The sequence below is a fragment of the Xylocopa sonorina genome, chromosome 9, assembly GCF_050948175.1.
Source record: "Xylocopa sonorina isolate GNS202 chromosome 9, iyXylSono1_principal, whole genome shotgun sequence".
NCBI lineage: Eukaryota > Metazoa > Arthropoda > Insecta > Hymenoptera > Apidae > Xylocopa > Xylocopa sonorina.
Window position 1 is genome coordinate 8545460 of NC_135201.1, and position 20661 is coordinate 8566120.

Here is a 20661-nt window from a genome sequence, read left to right on the forward strand (position 1 = left end):
CTCTGTTTATATTCTCCTTCGTTCTCCTCGTCGACTTCTTCCTTGCAGCCAGCTCACGGCAACTTGGTTATTGCCCTGCGAACTCCCGGTCATCTTTTTCAACGTTTTGCATTCCCAAGCCCTGAGAAAACACGTAGCTCGATGCATGCGGCTGCGCGATCCTTTTTTCACGTCGCATCTCTGAACGTGATCCCGTCGGATCTCTTCCCGGGGTAATGGCATCGCCTGAAGGAGACGAAATTTCTTGGACGAGTGGCTCGTCGCGCGCTATGGAACCCCTGAGTTTTCTATCGCGAGTAGACGAATGGTCCCTCCATACTTTTGACCGACAGTGTACGGCGAGCGCTATCGTTTCGCCTCGAAACCTGTTCCTATTTTACGAGCGTACTGCTCGAGGAACTTCCCATCTTTCTCATCGTCACAAAAGTATTCGCGATACCTTCTAGTTTATATCGTTGCGCGTGAACATTTTTATCATCGCGTTTTACGTATCCCCTTTCGACAAGCCCAGCAATATTCTCTTCGATTCAAATTTCGATCCTCGTTCCCGCCGATATCGCGCTCCAGAGAAACGTTCGATGTTCAGTCTCGAGTTTACCTCGTCGTAATCGTTCGAAACGCTCTGTAATAAATAGCGTGGAGGCGTGTAATTTTCCGAGTGCTCGAAACCGGGGTCGTGGAATGAAAAAAATAGGAGAGAACACCGAGTATCGAGGCGTACCCTCTCGCGATCGTCTTGCATATCACGCGTACCCCCGCCGCGAGTGAATCGCGTGCCAGCGTGCAGTTATAGATGCCTGAGGTCGCGTCACGTGACGTAAATGTAACGTGTCCGAGAAACGCGAGCAAACGCGACGCGCACGGGACGCGCGATATCCTCCGCGAGCCCAACCCGTCCCATCGCCACCTTTTCCCGCTTTCCTCCTCCTCCTGCTACCTTCTTGGCGATGCCTGCGAGCAGCAGCGAGCTTAACCGACGTTTCCGCGATTCCAACGCGCGATGGAACTTCCACGCGACCCGTGGATCGGTTACTCTTCCTAGCCAAGTTCCAACGGTACGTGGACCTCGCCTCCAACGTTTCCACGACATCTCGAACGACCTCTCGCAGGGTAGGGAGTTCTGCTGCTTCATTCACTGGCTTCTTATTGGAAATCGATTTCAGCTCGTTAATCAAAATGGATCGATTGTACGAGATAGAGAGAAGTGAGAGCACTCGAGAGCCTCTGAAGCGTAACTGTGCCACAGTGGGATAGTTAGAAAAATAGATTCGAAAGGATGAGATGTTTGCAACGATGTTTTGGTCCTCTGGGACCGTTTTACCGATCGACGACGATAATGGCGCGGTTGCGCGGAGTCTGAGAGGGTTGCGCAGCGTGCAGTTGGCGAAACGCGGGAAAGACGCTCGTCTGCGGGCTACGTAAGAAGGATCGAAGGTCGCAGGGAGGTGAATATACCTCCAGACCGCGTCGCGTGCAGAGAGATAAAACAGCACCTACGCTATACATGCGGGTATTCTAAAAATACGAGTTTATTTTAACCGCCAGAGATGCGCCACGGTCTATCACGAAAACGAGATGCGTCCACCGAAATGTGCTAGCAACGGTCGCGCCTTGGTCGCGACTCGAAGCTCGAGGGGTTGGGACAGGTAATACTGGAACCGATTTTTCGAACGGTCGATCTTTCTCCGCTTTGCAGCTCGTTAGGAAACGATTTCATCGTGCGACAGCTAGTTTGCCAGTTCGCAAGTTTCGCGAGACACCGCATGCGTCTGTCGCGGTTTCGATCCCCTTTTTTCCGCTCCTTTTATCGAGCATCGTTCGCATGCCTCGCGTGCGCGAAACCTCGAGACGTCCTCTGAAAAAAACGGAGATCGATTATCCTCGAGATCTTTCGTGGAATTTGCTTTCCACGCGTTGCAAATTGACGGAGCGTGAAAGGCGATAAATTTCGAGCAGAAGCGATTAATCGTCCGTTGAGGTAACTCGTTTTGGTTAAAGTATTTTATCGATCGCGAGGTTCTCGGATGGAGGGGTTGAAACGTTCGATTTTTAATTCGAAGAACCGCGAGGTATCAACAGGAACGGTTTCAATTTTCTTGGAGCGACATTCTGTATCGCGTAAAGAACGGTTTTGTTCGCGAATATGCCAGAGCGGTGGTTAAAAATACATGGACGTTGCTCGACAAAAAATTGCACGACACAGGAAAGGGCGATACGAGGATCATCCGCAGAAGGGGCCTCCTAGTAAGAGCAGAGAACGTTCAGGCCTCCTCGAAAAGAGGAGAGTGGTCTTTAACATCGACGAGAGGGCACATACGGTCGAAAAGATCCATGAAAATTTATGAACAGCGTTGAATATTCTCATCTGAAAGAAGCTCCCAAGTTTTCAGATATTTATTCTCACCAGCATTCTATGCAGCAAAAAGAAATCTTGAAAAATATAATATATTAAAAACGCCTGGTTACTTTCCTCGAACGCTGTAATTCAACGAAACTCTGATAGAAAATTGAAAAAGCGATTCTATCGGTGAAAAGAAAACAAGAATCAAGAATAACAAAATCGCATTCGAGGCTTTGTTTGCGAGAGAAACGAGCTCGAAGATTCGACAGCGTGCGCGTGCGTTAAGGCCAGCGCACGCTTGACGAAACGCTTGCCACGTACTCTGAACCATTAACGCCACGCATGCACGATGATATTCAGGCTCATTTCTCTCGAAAACGAACCATCCAGCCATCTTTTTCTATTCTTTAGTCTCCTCTTGTTCGCACAATTTTCTGTCCATTTTCTATCCTTCGCCAAACACCCTGTACGAACGCAGGCAACGAACAGCAGTGCGATTTGTATCGACGAGCGGGAAATAAATTTTAAAGCAGCCATCCGTGTGAAAGATTTATCACGGTGGCCGCTATAGATTAACCTTAGAATTTTCACCCTTGCTCCGTCGGGTGGTATATTTCCTCGTACGTTCAGAATCTATGGCGGCGGAGTAAATAAAGTTACTGCGCTCTGGAAACTTTGTATCCCGTGAAAAATGCTTGTCGATGCATCACATTTGTTATAAGGCGAAAAGATTCCGGTTCGCAACGTTCCGAGACATTTACGCGGCAACGAGAATACATTCGATAGGCAGCGTTTAACATTTTTTTTTTTTTTTCACCGTGTCGCGCTCCGTTCGAAGAACGTTCGCAGGAACGCGTGGAACGTACGTGGGAACACGTTGTAAATCCGATGAAAAAGTTTATTCGCGAACGAGCCAGCGAGCGAAGGCGAACGTAAATGGAACCGAAACAAAGTGAAAGAAATTTTCTCGAGAGCGAATTTTGTTGGAATCGAATAAATTCAACGGCCGCTACACCCTCGCCTCGCAACCCCGACCGCCTCTTAATTAACGCGCGAAATTACCAGGCGCAATTCGTTCTCCGACGTGCCCGTCGGACGTCTGGCAAATTGAGAACATTTATTTTCGCGATACGTCCGGTCACTTTTTTAACGCTGCGTCGAACAATTTCCAAAGAAAAACACGTGGAACGTCGCGTAAAGAAATAGGAGAGTTTCCCACGAGTTTTCATCCGACGTGTTTCCATTGAAAATCATTTCTCCTCTGATTCTATACATTTTGGTACCGCGAACGTTTTTTGGGTCATCGTATTTTTCAATATATTCCATAACGAACAAGAGAGCGCATCCTGAGCGGCAAACGTAGCAATTAACGAAGGAAATTTGAAGCATGATTTTTCTTTTATCCACGTATCATCTCCCATACGCGATCCCCCACCATTCATACCCTTTTTTCAACGACGGATCGTGAGAAGCTCTTCTTGTGACGGATGGCATCGTAATCAGTAATTAGCCCCGGCGGCTTGTGTTGTAAGCGTTAATTAGCGATCGCAATAAGTCGTGCAGTTATAAAGTCGAGGTGAGCCACCACTGTAAGGGGCGTAAAAAGAGGTCTGCGCGGCGGTGTTCAAAGCTGATCGTTAACCGCGACCGAGGAATAAGAAAACGAAACAGCTGCAAGGTGTTCGCGAGCTCATTAATATTAATCTCCACGAGAAAAGCATTATTGTCCGAGGACAATGACCAGCTCTGATTACATCACACGCTCGTGCACAGCGGAGAACTACCCGCCGTCTAACTCCATCCTCTAAAACTATTCAAACACGTAACATCCCCTATTTTTACCCAAACAGCAGGTAACGACTAAATAATTCGCATCCACGAGGCTAATCAGGTAGCTCTAGGTTAACCCATAAACGGTGTTGCTAGAATTTTCGTGAAACTGGTCGGAAGAATATAATACCGGTTTCCTCCCTTCTCCCTTTGGATGGCGTGTTCTCGCATCCGTTCCCCTTGAACGACTCCTTTTTTTCGCATCCCTTTGTTCCCGTTACCTTCACGGTCCGCGCGCGTAGATCGACGTTAAAGAGCGCGTGTACGTGCGCGCGTGAACAAGCTCTCTCGCGCGTAAGGAGGACACGCATGCGGGTGAGCCAACAATGTTCCCTCATGTTTCCGTATTACGTTTCTGTCGTCATTAAGAAGGCCGATGCTCGCGGTGCACGCTTCCCTTCTTTCGTTTCACCAAGCACGCGGGAGAGCCCAGGGTGGCCGCTTTGTTCGACGGTGCCAGGGGCGCCGGAACCATTCCGAGTGGCAACGATCCATCGGGTTCAGCCGTCCAGAAACCTCGACCGCCTCGCTAAAGCCCGATTTACACACGCAACGACGATCGCTGCCGTGAATTTTTCACCCCACAACCTGTCGAACACGATTTCCACGTGGAAACTGGCGTCCACGGATACGTAAGGAGTTCATCTGGTACTTAAGCCTGTTTTCCACGCGCCAACCGCCTCGCTAAAGCCCGATTTACACACGCAACGACAATCGCTGCCGTGAATTTTTCACCCCACAACCTGTCGAACACGATTTCCACGTGGAAACTGGCGTCCACGGATACGTAAGAAGTTCATCTGGTTCTTAAGCCTGTTTTCCACGCGCCAACCGCTTCGCCAAAGCCCGATTTACACACGCAACGATGATTGCTGCCGTGAATTTTTCACCCCACAACCTGTCGAACACGATTTCCACGTGGAAACTGGCGTCCACGGATACGTAAGGAGTTCATCTGGTACTTAAGCCTGTTTTCTACGCGCCAACCGTCTCGCTAAAGCCCGATTTACACACGCAACGATGATCGCTGCCGTGAATTTTTCACCCCACAACCTGTCGAACACGATTTCCACGTGGAAACTGGCGTCCACGGATATGTAAGAAGTTCATCTGGTTCTTAAGCCTGTTTTCCACGCGCCAACAGCGCTGTCATCCGTGATACGTTAATTTTCTTTAAGTCAGATTCGTACAGGTAGAGATTATTGATGACAGAGATACGTGAATTTAGTGGCGTCGGGAAGTCTACTTGTTCTTTAAAGTGGCAACGCGTCCACGGATGTGTAATCTAAGAAGTTCAGCTGGTTCTTTAGCCTGTTTTCCACGCGCCAACAGCACTGCTATTCGTGATACGTTAATTTTCTTCGAGTCAGATTTTTACAGGTGGAGATTATTGATGACAGAGATACTGTGAATTCAGTGGCTGCAGGAAGTCTACTTGTTCTTTAAGCCAGGTTTCCACGTGGAAAATTTGTTGTCAGTTAGATTGCTCGGTAGCGAGCAGAGGGAGGTCGTTCTTTTCTTGTAAATCTGGCTTGATCGCGGAAGAATCACAGTTCTGTGCACGGTATCGCGTCTCCATCGGTGCACAAACCGTACCAACTCTCTTGCAGAGCCTTTCCCGTCGGTATATAATCGTTAGACGCGCTACAGGTGTGCGCTCCTCGTCGATGCCCCCTTGTAAAGCTTCTCGTCCCTTCGCCAGCCTCGTTTCAACCCCCTCCCACGGCAGCCCCTTTATAGCCACTGCCTAAGACACACGTTTGGTCTATGCGCGTTCTCTAACAATCCCTCTCGCCGTTACTACCGACGTGAAAACCTGCTCTCGTGCATTTTTTACGCCTTCTACCATCCTCCGTTAGAAAATGCTCGAGTCGGCTATTTTCAAGCGCGCGGCATTTGCATCCCGATTGAGCGAATTGCCTCTTTGGGCGCCTAGCGTTTGCCTTGCCGGATTCACCTGTTACCAACGATTCTGCGACGCGTGGAGTCGCGCGTTTTTTACGAACCGTCAGAATTGGCGCAGAGGCGTTCCGTGCCACGGCTCGAAAGAGGCATGTTGAAAACAATTCGTTCCAAAGGGATATTAATCAGTTGATGGACTTAATTGAAATTCTACTCGAGCTGGCAATTTCAAGCTCGTTTCGAAAATTAGACATTTCCGTTCGTCTCCCTACTTTACACTCGCGCGTTCCATTGATACGTATCTGTACCGGCCGCAATCGATATGGCAAAAGGATTGCGCGGTAGAAACGGCTCTATCCAGGCAGACGCATCGCGCGGGAATTAATTACGCGACTGCATCGTTTTTACATTTGTCAGCGTGCAGATACGACGCTCGACGACACTCGAAATGCCTCGAAACGTATCGAAAGAGGGAAACAACTAATTACCACGAAGAGAAATAGAAACGTAGCTTCGTTTAGACGAATCTCGATAATTGTGAAAAAAATTCTTCACTTCCTCTTTCCTCCTTTTTTTGGTCGAATAACGTAGATGTAAAAGTTGTCGTTTCAACTGTGCGAACCACCCGACACACCCACATCACGATACGATTTAACGAGCCGTCGTGTAACGGTCAGTTTAACGATGATTCAGAGATCGGTCAAATGGTGCTTGAACCTTTTCCCTCTTTTTCTTTTCCTCTCTCCTCTTTTACTGCGCCTCGCAGTAATCCTTTCCTCGATCCTTGGCTTCCCCCCTCCGCACCCTCCGCGCGCGTCTACGCGCGCGTCGTATTTTCTCCCTGTCTCCGACTCTTTAAACTGCCCATCTGATGACCAGAGACCCGACATTATAAACTGTAACGACACCGCCGCTGCTTCTGTTTCGTGAAGTTGATCGCGCGTGTGGAGGGGGAGAAAAAAAAAAGCATCAACTGTTCGCTTCCTCGCTTTATTGTTCGCAGCCTCGAGTAGTTCAAGGGTACCAAACGTACGGTACCAACGTGTTTGTTCTGCGACTGAACGCTAGGGAGACCCAGCGAAGGCCCATACCCTTAAAAAAAAATGCACTTTTTCCTAACAACCAAACAGAGATCGATGTATTCAACGACCCTAAATATTCATGCCCTTTTTTAACGAAATCGAGGATCGATCCTCGCTGATGTATTTGCGTTGGACGTATCGGAAAGTTGGTGGAAAAATCGATGAATTATTCAGAGGGCACGTTGCTCGTATAAAGTTACACGGAGAAATCAGTCCTTTTTTTGTTTCGTTTTGCTCGCCAACGTTTCAGCGAATCGATCGTCCAGCGACGAAAAACCAAATTCGATCGATGAGATCGACTTTCTCAATTCTTTCTCCAGTTCTTTCTTCTTTCAAGAGGAAACGCGTGCGTCTGCAGAGGTGATGGACGGGAAGCAGCATCCAGGCGCCGCGTCCGCGGTCTCGTTTAGCACGGCGAAGCTGGCGCGTCGAGTTATCGGTAGAGAATCCAAGCTGAAATCGATTTTCTGTATCGCGTGGCGTTACACGGAGCGACCTTCCGGCATCGCGAAGTTCGCTGGGTACAGTGACCCCTGGCATATTCAGTGCACAGGCGGTGCTCTCGGCGTCGTAACATTGCCGCTCGTAAATCGTTCCACGACGAAACGAGCGCCACTTCCGGAAAACCGTTCTCTCCGCGCGCGCGGCGCGGCCTCTCTTGGGCAGCGTCATGCTCGCGCGAGTTCAACGACGCGAAAAACGCTGCACACGTGTGTGTGTGTGTCTCTCTCTCTCTGTCTATCTCTGTACACATGCACACTGCCGGACTCTGCGATCTTATCCTCGAAAAGTTCTCACGGCTAACAAACGCTTTCGACTTACAGACGATTAATTATGAAACCGCGGAAAATTCAACGAGCTACCCGGCTGCGTTAATTCGTGCAACAATTATGCGCGTATTTAAACGATCTCTGAATACGGAATTCGAACGTAAAGCCTGGTACACGCGAGCTGTTCCCTTCGAGTAAAACGTCGCGGCTGTAAATGTATTTTTGCTTGCACAGCGTCCATTGACGTACGCGGCAGTGTACAGTGCTGGACAAAAGTATTGGCACAGCATGATTGTTATGATAAAAATGCTTATAACTATGAAACAAATTGTTAAAAAGGAAAAATTTGTTTACACGTTTATTTATTTATTATTCTAGATTATTATTTAACAGAAACAGTAATATAAATAAAGTGATATGCGAAATAATAACAAAAACATATTTATTGAGCGTTTTAAGCATGGACAAAAGTATTGGCACATTATACAAAATTTAGTGTAGTTGTATCTCTCCGAAAAAAATCCGATTGTCACTTGATGGTATAGGTAGGGGATTCCCTGATAGTCATTTTTTCTAACAGTCATCCTTAAGTTCAGTCGATTAGCAACATAGGAAATATAACAAGCAACAATGTCAAGAAGAGGGAAAGAAACTACAAGTGAAGAGAGAAAAATAATATTAAATTTGCACAAAATGCGAAAATCTTATAGTGAAATAGCAAAAAGTGTTAATAGAAGTCGATTCACTATTAGAAGTGTCGTAAAACGATTTGAGAATCAATCAGATTTCAAAAGTAGGAATCGAAGTGGACGTCCCTCAAAGTTAACAGTTAGAGAAAAACGGAAAATTGTAAAGGAAGTGAAAATAAATTGTAAATTAAACTCATCACAACTTAGAGCAAAGTTAAATGAAGAAAATAAAAAAGAAGTAAGTTCGAAAACTATACGGAGAGTGTTAAAAGATGCGGGATATTCTGCGTGTGTCGCAAGAAGGAAACCATACATATCCAAGAAGAATCGGAAGATGAGAAAAGAATTTGCAAAAGAATTTATAAAAAAGGATCCCACATTCTGGAATAACGTATTATTTTCAGATGAAACTAAATTTAATATATTTAAATCAGATGGCAGAGTATTAGTTTGGAGAAAGCCAAATACGGAAATGGATCCACAACATTTACAAGCCACTGTGAAACATGGAGGAGGTGGAGTCATGGTATGGGGTTCCATTGCAGCGTCTGGGGTTGGCGAATTAGTATTCATAGATGAGATTATGGACAAATATGTATATTTAAATATATTAAAGGAAAATTTATTTAAAAGTGCTAATAAATTAAATCTCCCGCGTGATTTTTATTTTCAACAAGACCATGATCCAAAACATACTGCCTATATTGTACGACAATGGATCGTTTACAATACCGCACATACATTAAATACCCCACCCCAGAGTCCAGACATGAATCCCATCGAACATGTTTGGAATGAATTAGAAAAAAAAATTAGAAAATATAATATAACAAACAAAAACCAATTAAAAGCTATTATTTTACAAGAATGGAACAATATAGAGCCGGATTTTACAAAAAAATTGGTAACTTCAATGCCAAAACGATTGAAGGAAGTTATCATGAGGAATGGAGGGCCAACCAAATATTAATTTTTAATTTCTAAGTACTTTCAATCATTTGTGCCAATACTTTTGTCCATGCTTAAAACGCTCAATAAATATGTTTTTGTTATTATTTCGCATATCACTTTATTTATATTACTGTTTCTGTTAAATAATAATCTAGAATAATAAATAAATAAACGTGTAAACAAATTTTTCCTTTTTAACAATTTGTTTCATAGTTATAAGCATTTTTATCATAACAATCATGCTGTGCCAATACTTTTGTCCAGCACTGTATTTATATCGAGATGGAATAGTACGTTCACGAAAGTTCCATAGTGGTATCAGCTAAAATGGTATTGCATATTTTAAGCGCGAATCCCAAGTTGTGCGTGCACACTCTCTCTCTCTCTCTCTCTCTCTCTCTCTCTCTCTCTCTCTCTCTCTCTCTCTCTCTCTCTCTCTCTCTCTCTCTATCTCTATCTGACGCGTAAAATGAGGATTAAACGGGGAAGCTTGGTGCGTCGTACGGCTCGCGATACATTTTGATCACCCTATAAACGAGAAATACGCATTGCCGTGTTGCGTCGAAGGGCGATGCACCGGCAGTTAGCGTTCTCGAGGGGCGGTTACCCCTACCAACCTGAATCCCACCACCATCGGGTGACGAACTCGACCCTCGTCGGAACCCCTGTCGAAGGGTTGGGGTGGTCGATGCAGTGTTTCCATAGAAACCAGACGCGCCGTCCGCCACCCCTTCCTACAGTGCATTCAACCGAGGATTGCAGTCTACGCTCGAAAACGTATCGCCGCTACCCCGGCAACTCCGATCGAACTTCCTTCTCGATCCTCTCTCGATTTTTCGACCGTCTCGTCGCCCCAATTCCGTCGACGACGAACGATCCTCGCTGGATCGCTTCGAAGGCAATTAGCGACGCGCGTTCCTAGAGAATTAGAAAAAACGATTAAACGACGCGGATACTGTGACTTCGTCACAGGGTGGCGAATTTCATTTAGCCACGGACAACGTTTGTTTATTTCGATCGTATTTGTCCGAGTTGCAGAACGATACGATGACAATGGCCGCGGTGTTGTATGGTTAACCGCAGAAATAACAGCACGTCTTTATGTCGACGGTCGACTGGTATGCGTTACATTCCCGCAATTACGTGTAAACGGATACACGACTGTGCAAACTACCTTGTCGCCTCTCGCGATTTTCTCGATGCACTTAGGCGGGATTGCTGGGTACTGGTTTACAAAGCTGGCCCCGACGCGGGGCGGCAAGATTTATGGCTTGCCCTTGAGAATGTTCTTCCCGAGGAGATCCGATCGCTTAGACAGCCGGCGGAATTAATGCCGTTGTTGCTTGCATAGACACTGGTTTACAGCCCTGTAAAAACGCGCAGACCGACCGCCTTCGTACGGGGTACGCTTCGAAGGGCACTGATCCCTGTAACAGCGCGGGAAACAAAAAATGTCTATCGCTACTGCGACGATTAGGATATTGCCATTCGCGAGGACACGGTATCGCCTGGCCAATTAGAAGCGATAGAAGAGCAAGCTTGGAGGTTAGGCCACCGTGGATGGGGAACTAGGGAAAAATGGCGTCGTATAGTGGCATCGCTGGGGTAGTATAATATTTAATACTCTGCTTATAATCGTATCTCGAGTAGTGCGTGCTGGAACAGCGTCTCCGTTGCTCCATACGGCGGCCTCTTTTTCGCCACGGTAGGGAAATCTCCTGGCAACGGTGAGTTAGGGTAAAAAAGGTGGGAGACGTAGGAGAAGTTAGGACGTCTTCGCTGTTGGTCCGCCAGACACGACCAATAGCCTTCGAGGAAGGTTATCGCACTAGTCTCCAATGGGTGGTTCGAGGAGTCACTCTCGGCACCTCGTGCTACCACTTTCCGTGCTGATGATCTCGTATGACACAACAAGGGGTGTGGCCGTCGAGCAACTTCCCTTTAAAACGGACACAGACGCGGAATTGTGAAATGAACGAGAATTAAATCCCTCTGAACGATGAAACACGAAGTCTACTATTTTCGAAATCAATTTCAAGGGGTTAACGTTCAGAGATTAATGTCCAGAACGGCCCCATATTTTCCCTTGGAGATTTCCACGGTGTTGAAAGTATAATAAAGCACCACGGATACCGGGCGAACAATGTTTTCTGAACAAACAACACGGGCGTAAATCGACGGCTTACAGGGGATGAAGGTGTTACCAACATTTATTCAACCACCTACGAGACACCTTCTACCTGAATATTAAAAACCATTCATCCCTCGCGGTACACCCCAAACCTTCCAGTCGCGTTTAACGAAGCTTCACGGAAATAGAAACACCTACTCTCTTCTGGTTTCCATTCGTGGCAATCGAGGGAACGTCGATAGTCGCAAGAGGAGAAAACACAGCGTTCGAATGAATTATAACACAGAGGGGGGGTGGAAGAAAAAGCAGCGTGGTCGATTGCTAAGGGATTTTCCCCGTGGCTCGCGAGGTTCGTTCTCGAGACCTTTCTCGTCCAAGGTCGTAGATCGCAGCGGTCACGCTATAGGTATTCTTTTCGTCTCCTCTCCCTCTCTCCTTTTGGCAGCCACCAGATGAGAAACCTGACGGGGATGGTAGGGAGTCAATACACTTGAGGGGTCTGGGAGCAGCGACGGGAGGGGGAAACGGCGTGACCCCTGAACGACGTTCATCGATCGGGGTGCACGCACTCTACCTCCGGCACCGCGCTCTTCTATCTCGCCCCTCCCTCTCCTTCCCTTTCTCCTTCTCGCTCCTTTTCATCGCTTCCTTTCGCGCCCTTCTACGACGAGCGCGATCCTACTGGCTCGACGCGAGGACGCGCCTCGACGCTGAAAGCAGTAAGTTTTCGAGAATACTCACCTGAATATCGAGAACCACGTGTTTCATTTTTCTTCTGTACACACTCCAAGTATCGCTTGTACGTTTTCTTCTCTGGTATTTAATTTTTTTTTTGCGATCTTTCATTTTCTTCGAGTTAAAGTTCCTTTATGTGCGTAACCAATGAACTGGCGAGGTTTTAAATGTTGCTTTCTCAGCGAGTGGTCGAAGAATCCGATAATCGTGCAGATTCCAGTTAAGCGTACAATTGCTTTCCCAAGTGTCGCGGGCTCCTGCCTCGTTCCCCATGAATTTCTCTAATGACGCGTATCTATCCGGCAGAAAACTTGCCCGATCATCGACGATTAAAGCCTGCAGGAGGGGGAGGCGACGGGGGAGCAACAACGTCCCGTTGTTCTTGGTAAATATTCGCGATGGTAAATGAAGCTTTCCAGCGACCTCGAGCCCGCAAATGCTTCCTTTAGGAGCATTCACCTTTTATCTCGGGGCTCGATCGAAATTCCTGCACGACGGTACCCGCGTACCAGAGGGAAGAGTAGCTAGCTCGACTTCAGAAGCGTTTCCTGGAGCGGCAAGAGACGCTCTTTGTTCCATCCATTCGTTTATCCGCTTTTTGTCCTCCTCTTTCCTCCTCCCTCTACCGGGTGCTCGTAAAGACCGTATCTGTCCCGCGGAGCAGAGCTACGATGGGATAATATATTTTAGCGTACGACTCGAGCGAAATTTCTTTTCGCTAATAGTCGCGAACGATCCCAACGCGGACACCCGGCTAATAAAGTCTGGGTATGCGCGGCCCATCAACGTGTCTGCGTGCCTCGCATCGATCAGCTGCGAACAACGTATTCGCTGGATTCCTGGAATAATCATCGAATCATTTCTCTCGTTTCTTCGAACACTGCACGTTGGAGATTCCCGCTCGATAGATCCCTGAAAAACGATCTGTATCGATCTGGCTCGCCATGTGGAATCGAGTTTGTTGGACCCTTGCATCTGTTCTTAACGAGTTTTGGATGTTACCTTATGTAAGTTTGAGGAAGAATCGTTTTAGTTGCACGTTGAAATTTCGCCTTGGTGTTCCACTATTTTTCTGGACGATTCTTACGAACAGAGAGTTTTCGAGACACCCTGTACCTCTCCACCCGCTGGCTACGTCCTCCTCTTTTACCACGCGTCTACCTCCCACCCCATTTCCCCCGTGGAAAAGCGAATTTGTCGTCGCGTGGAACATCGTAAATTCACTCGCGCCAACTAGTCAGAGGTACGATAACCTTCGCATTCATGACCTTGGACTCTGGAGGTTACCGACCCGTTTTCTTTCTCCCCGCCGCTTTTCCCATTCGCTCTTCCTCCGCTGTCCTCTGCCCGTCTAACCGCGAGGACGCAGGTGAAACAGGATCGTCCAGTCGAGCGATTTAATTGGTAGAGTGACATCTTTTCGTCTTTTTTTCTTTTTTTTTTTGTTCTTCCTCCTCGTCACTGGTCGTCATTGAGCATGGAAAAAGACGAGGGCGGCGTCGCGCGACGGGCGGAGGAAAGAGGAGATCGCGTTGCAGTTAAATCGCGAGGTGACGTTACCACCTGCTCGTGGGCGACGTGTCGATGGAAGACAAGCGGCGGTAATCAGCGCGCGTTCGCGTCGACGCTTCGACGACGAGTCGCGTCGAACAATTACTCGGGATCGTTGCACCAAGCGTCTCGAGAGCGAATTATTCCCAGCCGCGGTGAAAGTCCAACCTAACCCGTAACCGTTCGAGACGGACAATTGACTTTCCCGCGTTTCCGTTTCGAACGATCCGCGTTCGCCAACAGAGAGACGCTACGCTTGGCGCGCAGAGTCGCGTTACGCTACAGTTCAACTTACGAGAGTGAAATTATTATTATACGAGTGCTGCATTCTGCTGTTTAGTGGTTGTCGGTACATTATCTCGAACGGATCACTGTCGCATCGGTTCGTAAGTAATTGCAGCCCGTTCAGAACGACTTTAATCGTCCGAGACGAGAACCGGATCGATACGCTTGTTCACATGCGGACGATGGCTCGTCGATTGCAGATTCGCGAGGATTAGCTGATTAGGATTAGAAATCCGACTCGCTCGAGTCTAATCACCGCGCGATGGTAATCTTCAGAATAAAACCAGAGGTTCTTACTTGGTTTCAGTCTCGTTACAGTCGACGCTCTCGCAACGCGATTGACTGTAATCAGCTGGCACCTATATTTTATATTACCCTCGTGTATCCTCGGATACAACGTTGCGGCGATGATCGCGAGAGGCTCTGGTGGACGTTACGAAATTACAGGTTTTATAATGGTACACCGTGTGTACCAGCAATTACTTATGTCTGAACCCCGCAAAGTAGTACAATCTATGATTGCGCGCGGGGTCGCAAAGGGTGGGGGACGCTTGGAAATTAAAGCAGTGATTTTTGTTAACAGGGATGCCGGTTGACTGAAGATGGCCTCACCGACACTCTCGCTGGAATCGCGCGCGAATTCCATCGGATCCCTGGCCTCGCTGTCCCCGCTTACAGTGAGCGGCAGCTCCCCGCCTGCGAGCGACTCGGCGATCTGCGACGTCGACAGCTGCGACCTTTGCCTCGACTCGCAGAGACCTGGAGAGGCACCCTGCCCGCGCTGCCGACTAGGAGGCGCCGGTGGCGTTCGTTGTACCGGTTGCAAGTCGACCGAATCAGACGCGGTTGCCCGTTGCTTCGACTGCGCGAACTTCCTCTGCCCTAACTGCGTGATGGCGCACCAGTTCATGCACTGTTTCGAGGGCCACCGCGTCCTCACGCTGGGCGACTCGAAGCTGGAGACGGTCACGGCCAGCTCAGCGAACACGGAGATACCCAAGAACAATCTCGTGATAAACAGCGGGAACACCAACGGCGAGAAGGTCCCCTATTGCCCGCGACACAAACAAGAGCTGCTGAAGTACTTCTGTCGCACCTGCACGGCCCTCGTCTGCAAGGAGTGCGCCATTACCGATCATCCCAGCCCGTTGCACGACTGCGCGCACATCTCTGAGGTGGGTAACCAACAGCTAGAGGCGATGGCCAGAGTGGTCCAAGAGTGCAGAGCGAAGGCAGCGGACGTTAGAGCCGCTGTGAAGGCTGCTGATCACGGAGCAGCGCGACTGCAGGTGCAGTACCACAAGGCGCAGAACGAGATCAACGATACCTTTCAATTTTACCGGTCCATGCTCGAGGAGAGGAAGCAGGAGCTGCTGAAGGAGCTCGAGTCGGTGTTCTCGACGAAACAGATATCCCTGGGCGTGCTGACGCAGAAGGCGAACGACATGGCGGACAAGATGCTGCAGACCTGCGAGTTCGTCGAACGACTGACCAAGTACACGACCGTGACCGAGGTGTTGATGGTGAAGAAACTTCTGGACACGAAGCTTCAGTTATTGTTGAACTACACGCCGGATATTGCCAGTCAGACCGTCGATCTCGAGTTCGTGAGCAACTATCAGGCGATCCAAGTGGGCGTACGGAACACGTTTGGCTACGTGCGAAGCAACAACGAGAGCAACGCCGGACCGATAGGCAAGCAACCGCCCATAGCTCGACCAACAGCGTTGTCGAGCAATGGTAACGGTGGGAACAACGCGAACAACGGACCAGGAGGGCCAGGATCCCTTGGCGGTCTTCTCTTGGACCGACCGTACAGCAACGGCCTGATATCATCCGCGTCGACCTGCGCCTCGTCCACCTCGCCGTCCTCCTTCGACACGAACAGCACCGTGATCACCAAACGCTTCAGCTCGGCCAACAGCCTCGGCCCGTTCTCGACGACGATCAGCGATCTGAATTTGAACGGGATCAACTCGAACCCGTACGAGAAGTGGAGCAACGGCGGCAGCGACGCGTACCCGGTTGTAACCACGAACGACCACTTCCCAATGCCTACGTCCGTCGCTGTCGTGGCGAACGCCGCCTCCAGCGACTCTGTCCTAGACCTGACGTCGAAGCTGATGTCCGCAGCGGCGATATTCCCGCCCAAGTCGCAGATCAAACGGCAGAAGATGATCTACCATTGCAAATTCGGGGAGTTTGGCGTGCTGGAGGGCCAGTTCACCGAGCCGTCGGGGGTGGCCGTGAACGCGCAGAACGACATAATCGTCGCCGACACGAACAATCATCGTATACAGATATTCGACAAGGAGGGTAGATTCAAGTTCCAGTTCGGGGAGTGCGGCAAACGGGACGGTCAGCTGCTCTATCCGAACCGCGTCGCCGTTGTGAAGACGTCCGGCGACATAATCGTGACCGAGCGCTCGCCCACGCACCAGATACAGATCTACAATCAGTACGGTCAGTTCGTGCGTAAGTTCGGCGCGAACATATTGCAGCACCCGCGCGGCGTCACCGTCGACTCGAAGGGGCGCATCGTCGTCGTCGAGTGCAAAGTGATGCGCGTGATCATATTCGACCAGGCGGGGATCGTGCTGCAGAAGTTCGGCTGCTCGAAGCACCTGGAGTTCCCGAACGGGGTGGTCGTGAACGATAAACAGGAGATCTTCATCAGCGACAATCGCGCCCATTGCGTGAAGGTGTTCAATTACGAGGGCGCCTATCTCAGGCAGATCGGCGGCGAGGGGATCACGAACTACCCGATCGGGGTCGGGATCAACGCCGTAGGCGAGATACTGATAGCTGACAATCACAATAACTTCAACCTGACGATCTTCACGCAGGACGGGCAACTGGTGTCCGCCCTCGAGAGCAAGGTCAAGCACGCGCAGTGCTTCGACGTCGCGTTGATGGACGACGGATCGGTCGTGCTGGCCAGCAAGGATTACCGGCTCTACATATATCGTTACGTACAAGTACCGCCAATCGGCATGTAGACCACCGACAAATCACGACGTCGACCACGATCGTCTATCGTTGTTCCCATCGTTGTCGTCGTAGTCACGTTTGTCGCCGTTGTTCTGATGCCCGCGAACCCACCATCTGTATCGACCTTTTTTTTACTCACACTTGCCTATCCTCTTCTTCGCCCATCTACCACCACCACCACCACCATCATCGCTCGCGCTCACTCTACCTATCCATCATCAACCGTTCGACCCACCTCACTTCCGTTCGCCAGCCACCGATTCTAAAAGAAAGACGAGAACGAGAAAACGTACGAGATGCGACGAGCGTTTACTGACGGCACACACACCCCCTCCCCCATCACGGATAATCCCGTTTACGAGTCCGTCTCTCGGTTATCCAAGATTGATAGGCGCACCTTTATTTATACGAACGCGTGGGCGTGTACGCGCGCAGGTCCTTACCCGAATTGCGCAGCCGAATTCGTGCTGGGGACCTTCGTTACGCGGTGTAACGAGCGGAGACGCCGTCGTGGATCTCGTCGGATCGCTCCTTGTTGTCTGTCTGCGGTTACATCCGCGCGTGTCGCTCACGAGAATGGACGTTAAGCGCGACGTACTTCTCTCTTTTTTTTTTTTTTTTTTTCTTTCCTTTTTCATTTTCACGCGGGTACGCGTACATCGAAAAAACGAGAAGCAAAAAAAGATTCCCGAAGCAACGGAGAATAGACGCTAAGGGAGAGAGAGAGAGAGAGATAGAGAGAGAGGGAGGGGGAAAGGAAAAAAAAGAAAGAACAGAAACGAGAAAAATCTTTCCAAGAACAAAGTGACCTAAATCGAAGAAAAGGTACCGAACAGTGAACGACGCTCGCGTGACTTGCACGCACGTGAAACGAAAGAACCTCTCTCCGAAGCGCGACGCGCGCTCATACTTTGGAAACGCCCGTGTTGGCCGCGTGTCTTTTACTATAAACGCGCATCACACGTGAACAAGCGGATTGTCACGCGACTACGTGTAAGCGCATACACACGCGGAGAACTTACTTGTTAATGTTGTTATAACTGAAAATACTGTTGTTGTTGTTTAGTTGTAGAGCTCGCCGCCGCTAGTCACTCCACCCTCACCTCCCCCCCGTTCTAGCATCCTTTGTTTCCCAGAACCTCTGACCCCGCATTTTCATCGACTCCCGCTCCACCACATCGTCCCCTCCCTCCTGTTACATTTCTCCTCCTCGTCCTCCCCCTCTTCTTCTTCTTCTTCTTCTACTTCGAAAACGAAAAACCACCCCGTTTGCATCGAATTCCCCTTCCAAATCTCCTTCTCGTGACCCTCTCCGTCGGAAACACCGCGAGGGGGCGTTTTTACAGCCGCGCGGGTACGCGTCGTCCGCTCGCGCGTATTTTTTCTGGCCCGCGCGAGCGGACGCGCGCCCCTCCGGCTCTTGACACGGTTCTTTTCGAGGCTCGTCGACTCTTCCGATTCAGTTTTGGGTACTTGAAACGCGGCTGGAGCCCCGCGGTCGACGTTAGACGCGCGACCGTTCTCTTGGACCACGGCGAAAAGAAGCGGAACCGTGAATCGAATCTAAGCGAGAGCTTGTCTCGTCGCTCTCTCTTCCTCTGACGCGCGCGCGCGCGCGCGCGCGTGATGCACGTTGGTTTTCTTCGGTTGAAAACGGCGCGGAGCACCCGATCCACAGCCGCATGCGTAACCTTTGCATCGCCCCGGATCCTGTTGGTAGTTCGAAGGACGATGATCGATAGCGTCGATCACCGTCGCTGCGAGAGTGATGGTCTGTTCGTTAGCTTTCAGCTGTGTAGTTACTTGGAAGGTATTAAGGCTCCTGTTTTGTTTTGCGTTTTATGCGAATGGACGTATCAACGCTGCATCGATGTTCTCCCCTGGAACCCTTCCCTCATCCTGACGCGTCGTTTCTTCTCTTTTCTTCTTTTTTTTTTTTCTTTTTCTTTCCTTTAAGGTGGTTAAGAGAGCTGACGTTCTTTTTTATACATATTTACATATTTATAGGTACGTATTTTCATTTTTCACGCGAACTAACGACAACTAAGCGGAGAACCCTCCTCGAGGCATATTTGAAGTAACGACAGTGACGACGGTCCAGCAGTTAGTTTTTTCTTCTTCACTCGACCCGACGCTTCTTCTTAACTATTCTTCTCGCGCGTTTATTTCCAGTTCTACCTACCCTCTCCTTACCCAGGTTGACTCGATTTCGTTTCTTTCCTTTTTCTTTTTTTTTTTTCGAACGTACATCGAGACGCGTGCGATCCTGCAGTTTTAGTTCTCTGACCCGTGTCTTCGTCCCTTCGACGATCGACAGCGCGCAGAACTGTCCGTCGTGGAGGAAGATGAGAGGCCAGGCTGTGGCGCGTGCGCGCTCCAACGCTTGGGACGCTGTCTCGCGTCCATCCATCTTGTTTTCGGGACCAAAGGTCCCGCGTCTCGCGCGGGTGGCGACGGACGAGGCGCGTCGATAGTCGCGCGCTTTCTTCTCGTCTTCCACGACCGATCCAGGAACGTTCGTTCAGGAGCTCGCAGGCAAAAGAGAGATCCATTTTCAACTAGCTCGAACATTTTCACTTGGACCAACTATCCTCCTAATCGGACCATTGAATCGTAGCAGTGTTACCGTAGTGAGTAGCCGTAATGAATTGTAGTGAAACGGTTGTAATGAATTTTCTTTTTTTTTTTTTTTTTTTTCTCTCTCTTTACATGACTTCTCTCTGTTTCCCTCACCGATTCCCTCTCTTTCTACGCCATTTTGTTGACACTTTCTTCTCCGTTATGTTATCACACGATCACGATGAACGCTCTGCCTCTCCCGTTGCTAAACGCACCCTGACATCATCATCGCAACCACGAACGATTCACCCCATTCACACCGTCACGACTATTTACTGCTGTCAGTTAGAGTTCCCTGTTTCAAGCATGTTCGTTCTTTAGTATGACCAGTAAAACGGAGAGACCATGTTGCGCTAGTAGCCTTTTTAATTTGAATTTGTATAGTATTAATATATTTTGTTGGATGTGTCGGCGATGATAGCGCGCTTTACGTGAGGCTCTATCGCGCGACTTCATGCATGTTTACTATTAAATATTATTTTATTATTATTATTATTATTATTATTATTATTATTATTATTATTATTGTATGTTTGTATGTATGTGTGTACGTATTATTATTATTATTATTATTATTATTATTATTATTATTATTATTATTATTATTATTGTATTATTTTTATGTTTATTCATATTATTTAAGTGCCTCGATGCCAGGGGCCATAAAAGCGTTATAATTCTTGATGCATATCTTTGATACGAGACGCGTAACCATTTTTTTCCCGTAACGTATCGGTACAGTACAGAAACGATGCTAGCTGGCGTTCCTCGGTGTCGAAAAGTA

The 20661-nt window shown here is 48.8% G+C and overlaps 1 protein-coding gene across 5 annotated transcripts in view; it reads left to right on the forward strand.

Moving 5' to 3' along the window:
- Brat (tripartite motif-containing protein brain tumor) overlaps nucleotides 1-17425 on the forward strand; it is a 78059-nt gene extending 60634 nt beyond the window's left edge. For all 5 annotated transcript variants that reach the window (XM_076901553.1, XM_076901547.1, XM_076901548.1 and 2 more), the window contains one exon: nucleotides 14851-17425. In XM_076901553.1, coding sequence (XP_076757668.1) covers nucleotides 14870-17266 — 2397 coding nt within the window. In that variant the 5' untranslated portion in view covers nucleotides 14851-14869 and the 3' untranslated portion in view covers nucleotides 17267-17425. The remainder of the gene's footprint in view (nucleotides 1-14850) is intronic.
- The last annotated feature ends 3236 nt before the right edge of the window (nucleotides 17426-20661 follow it).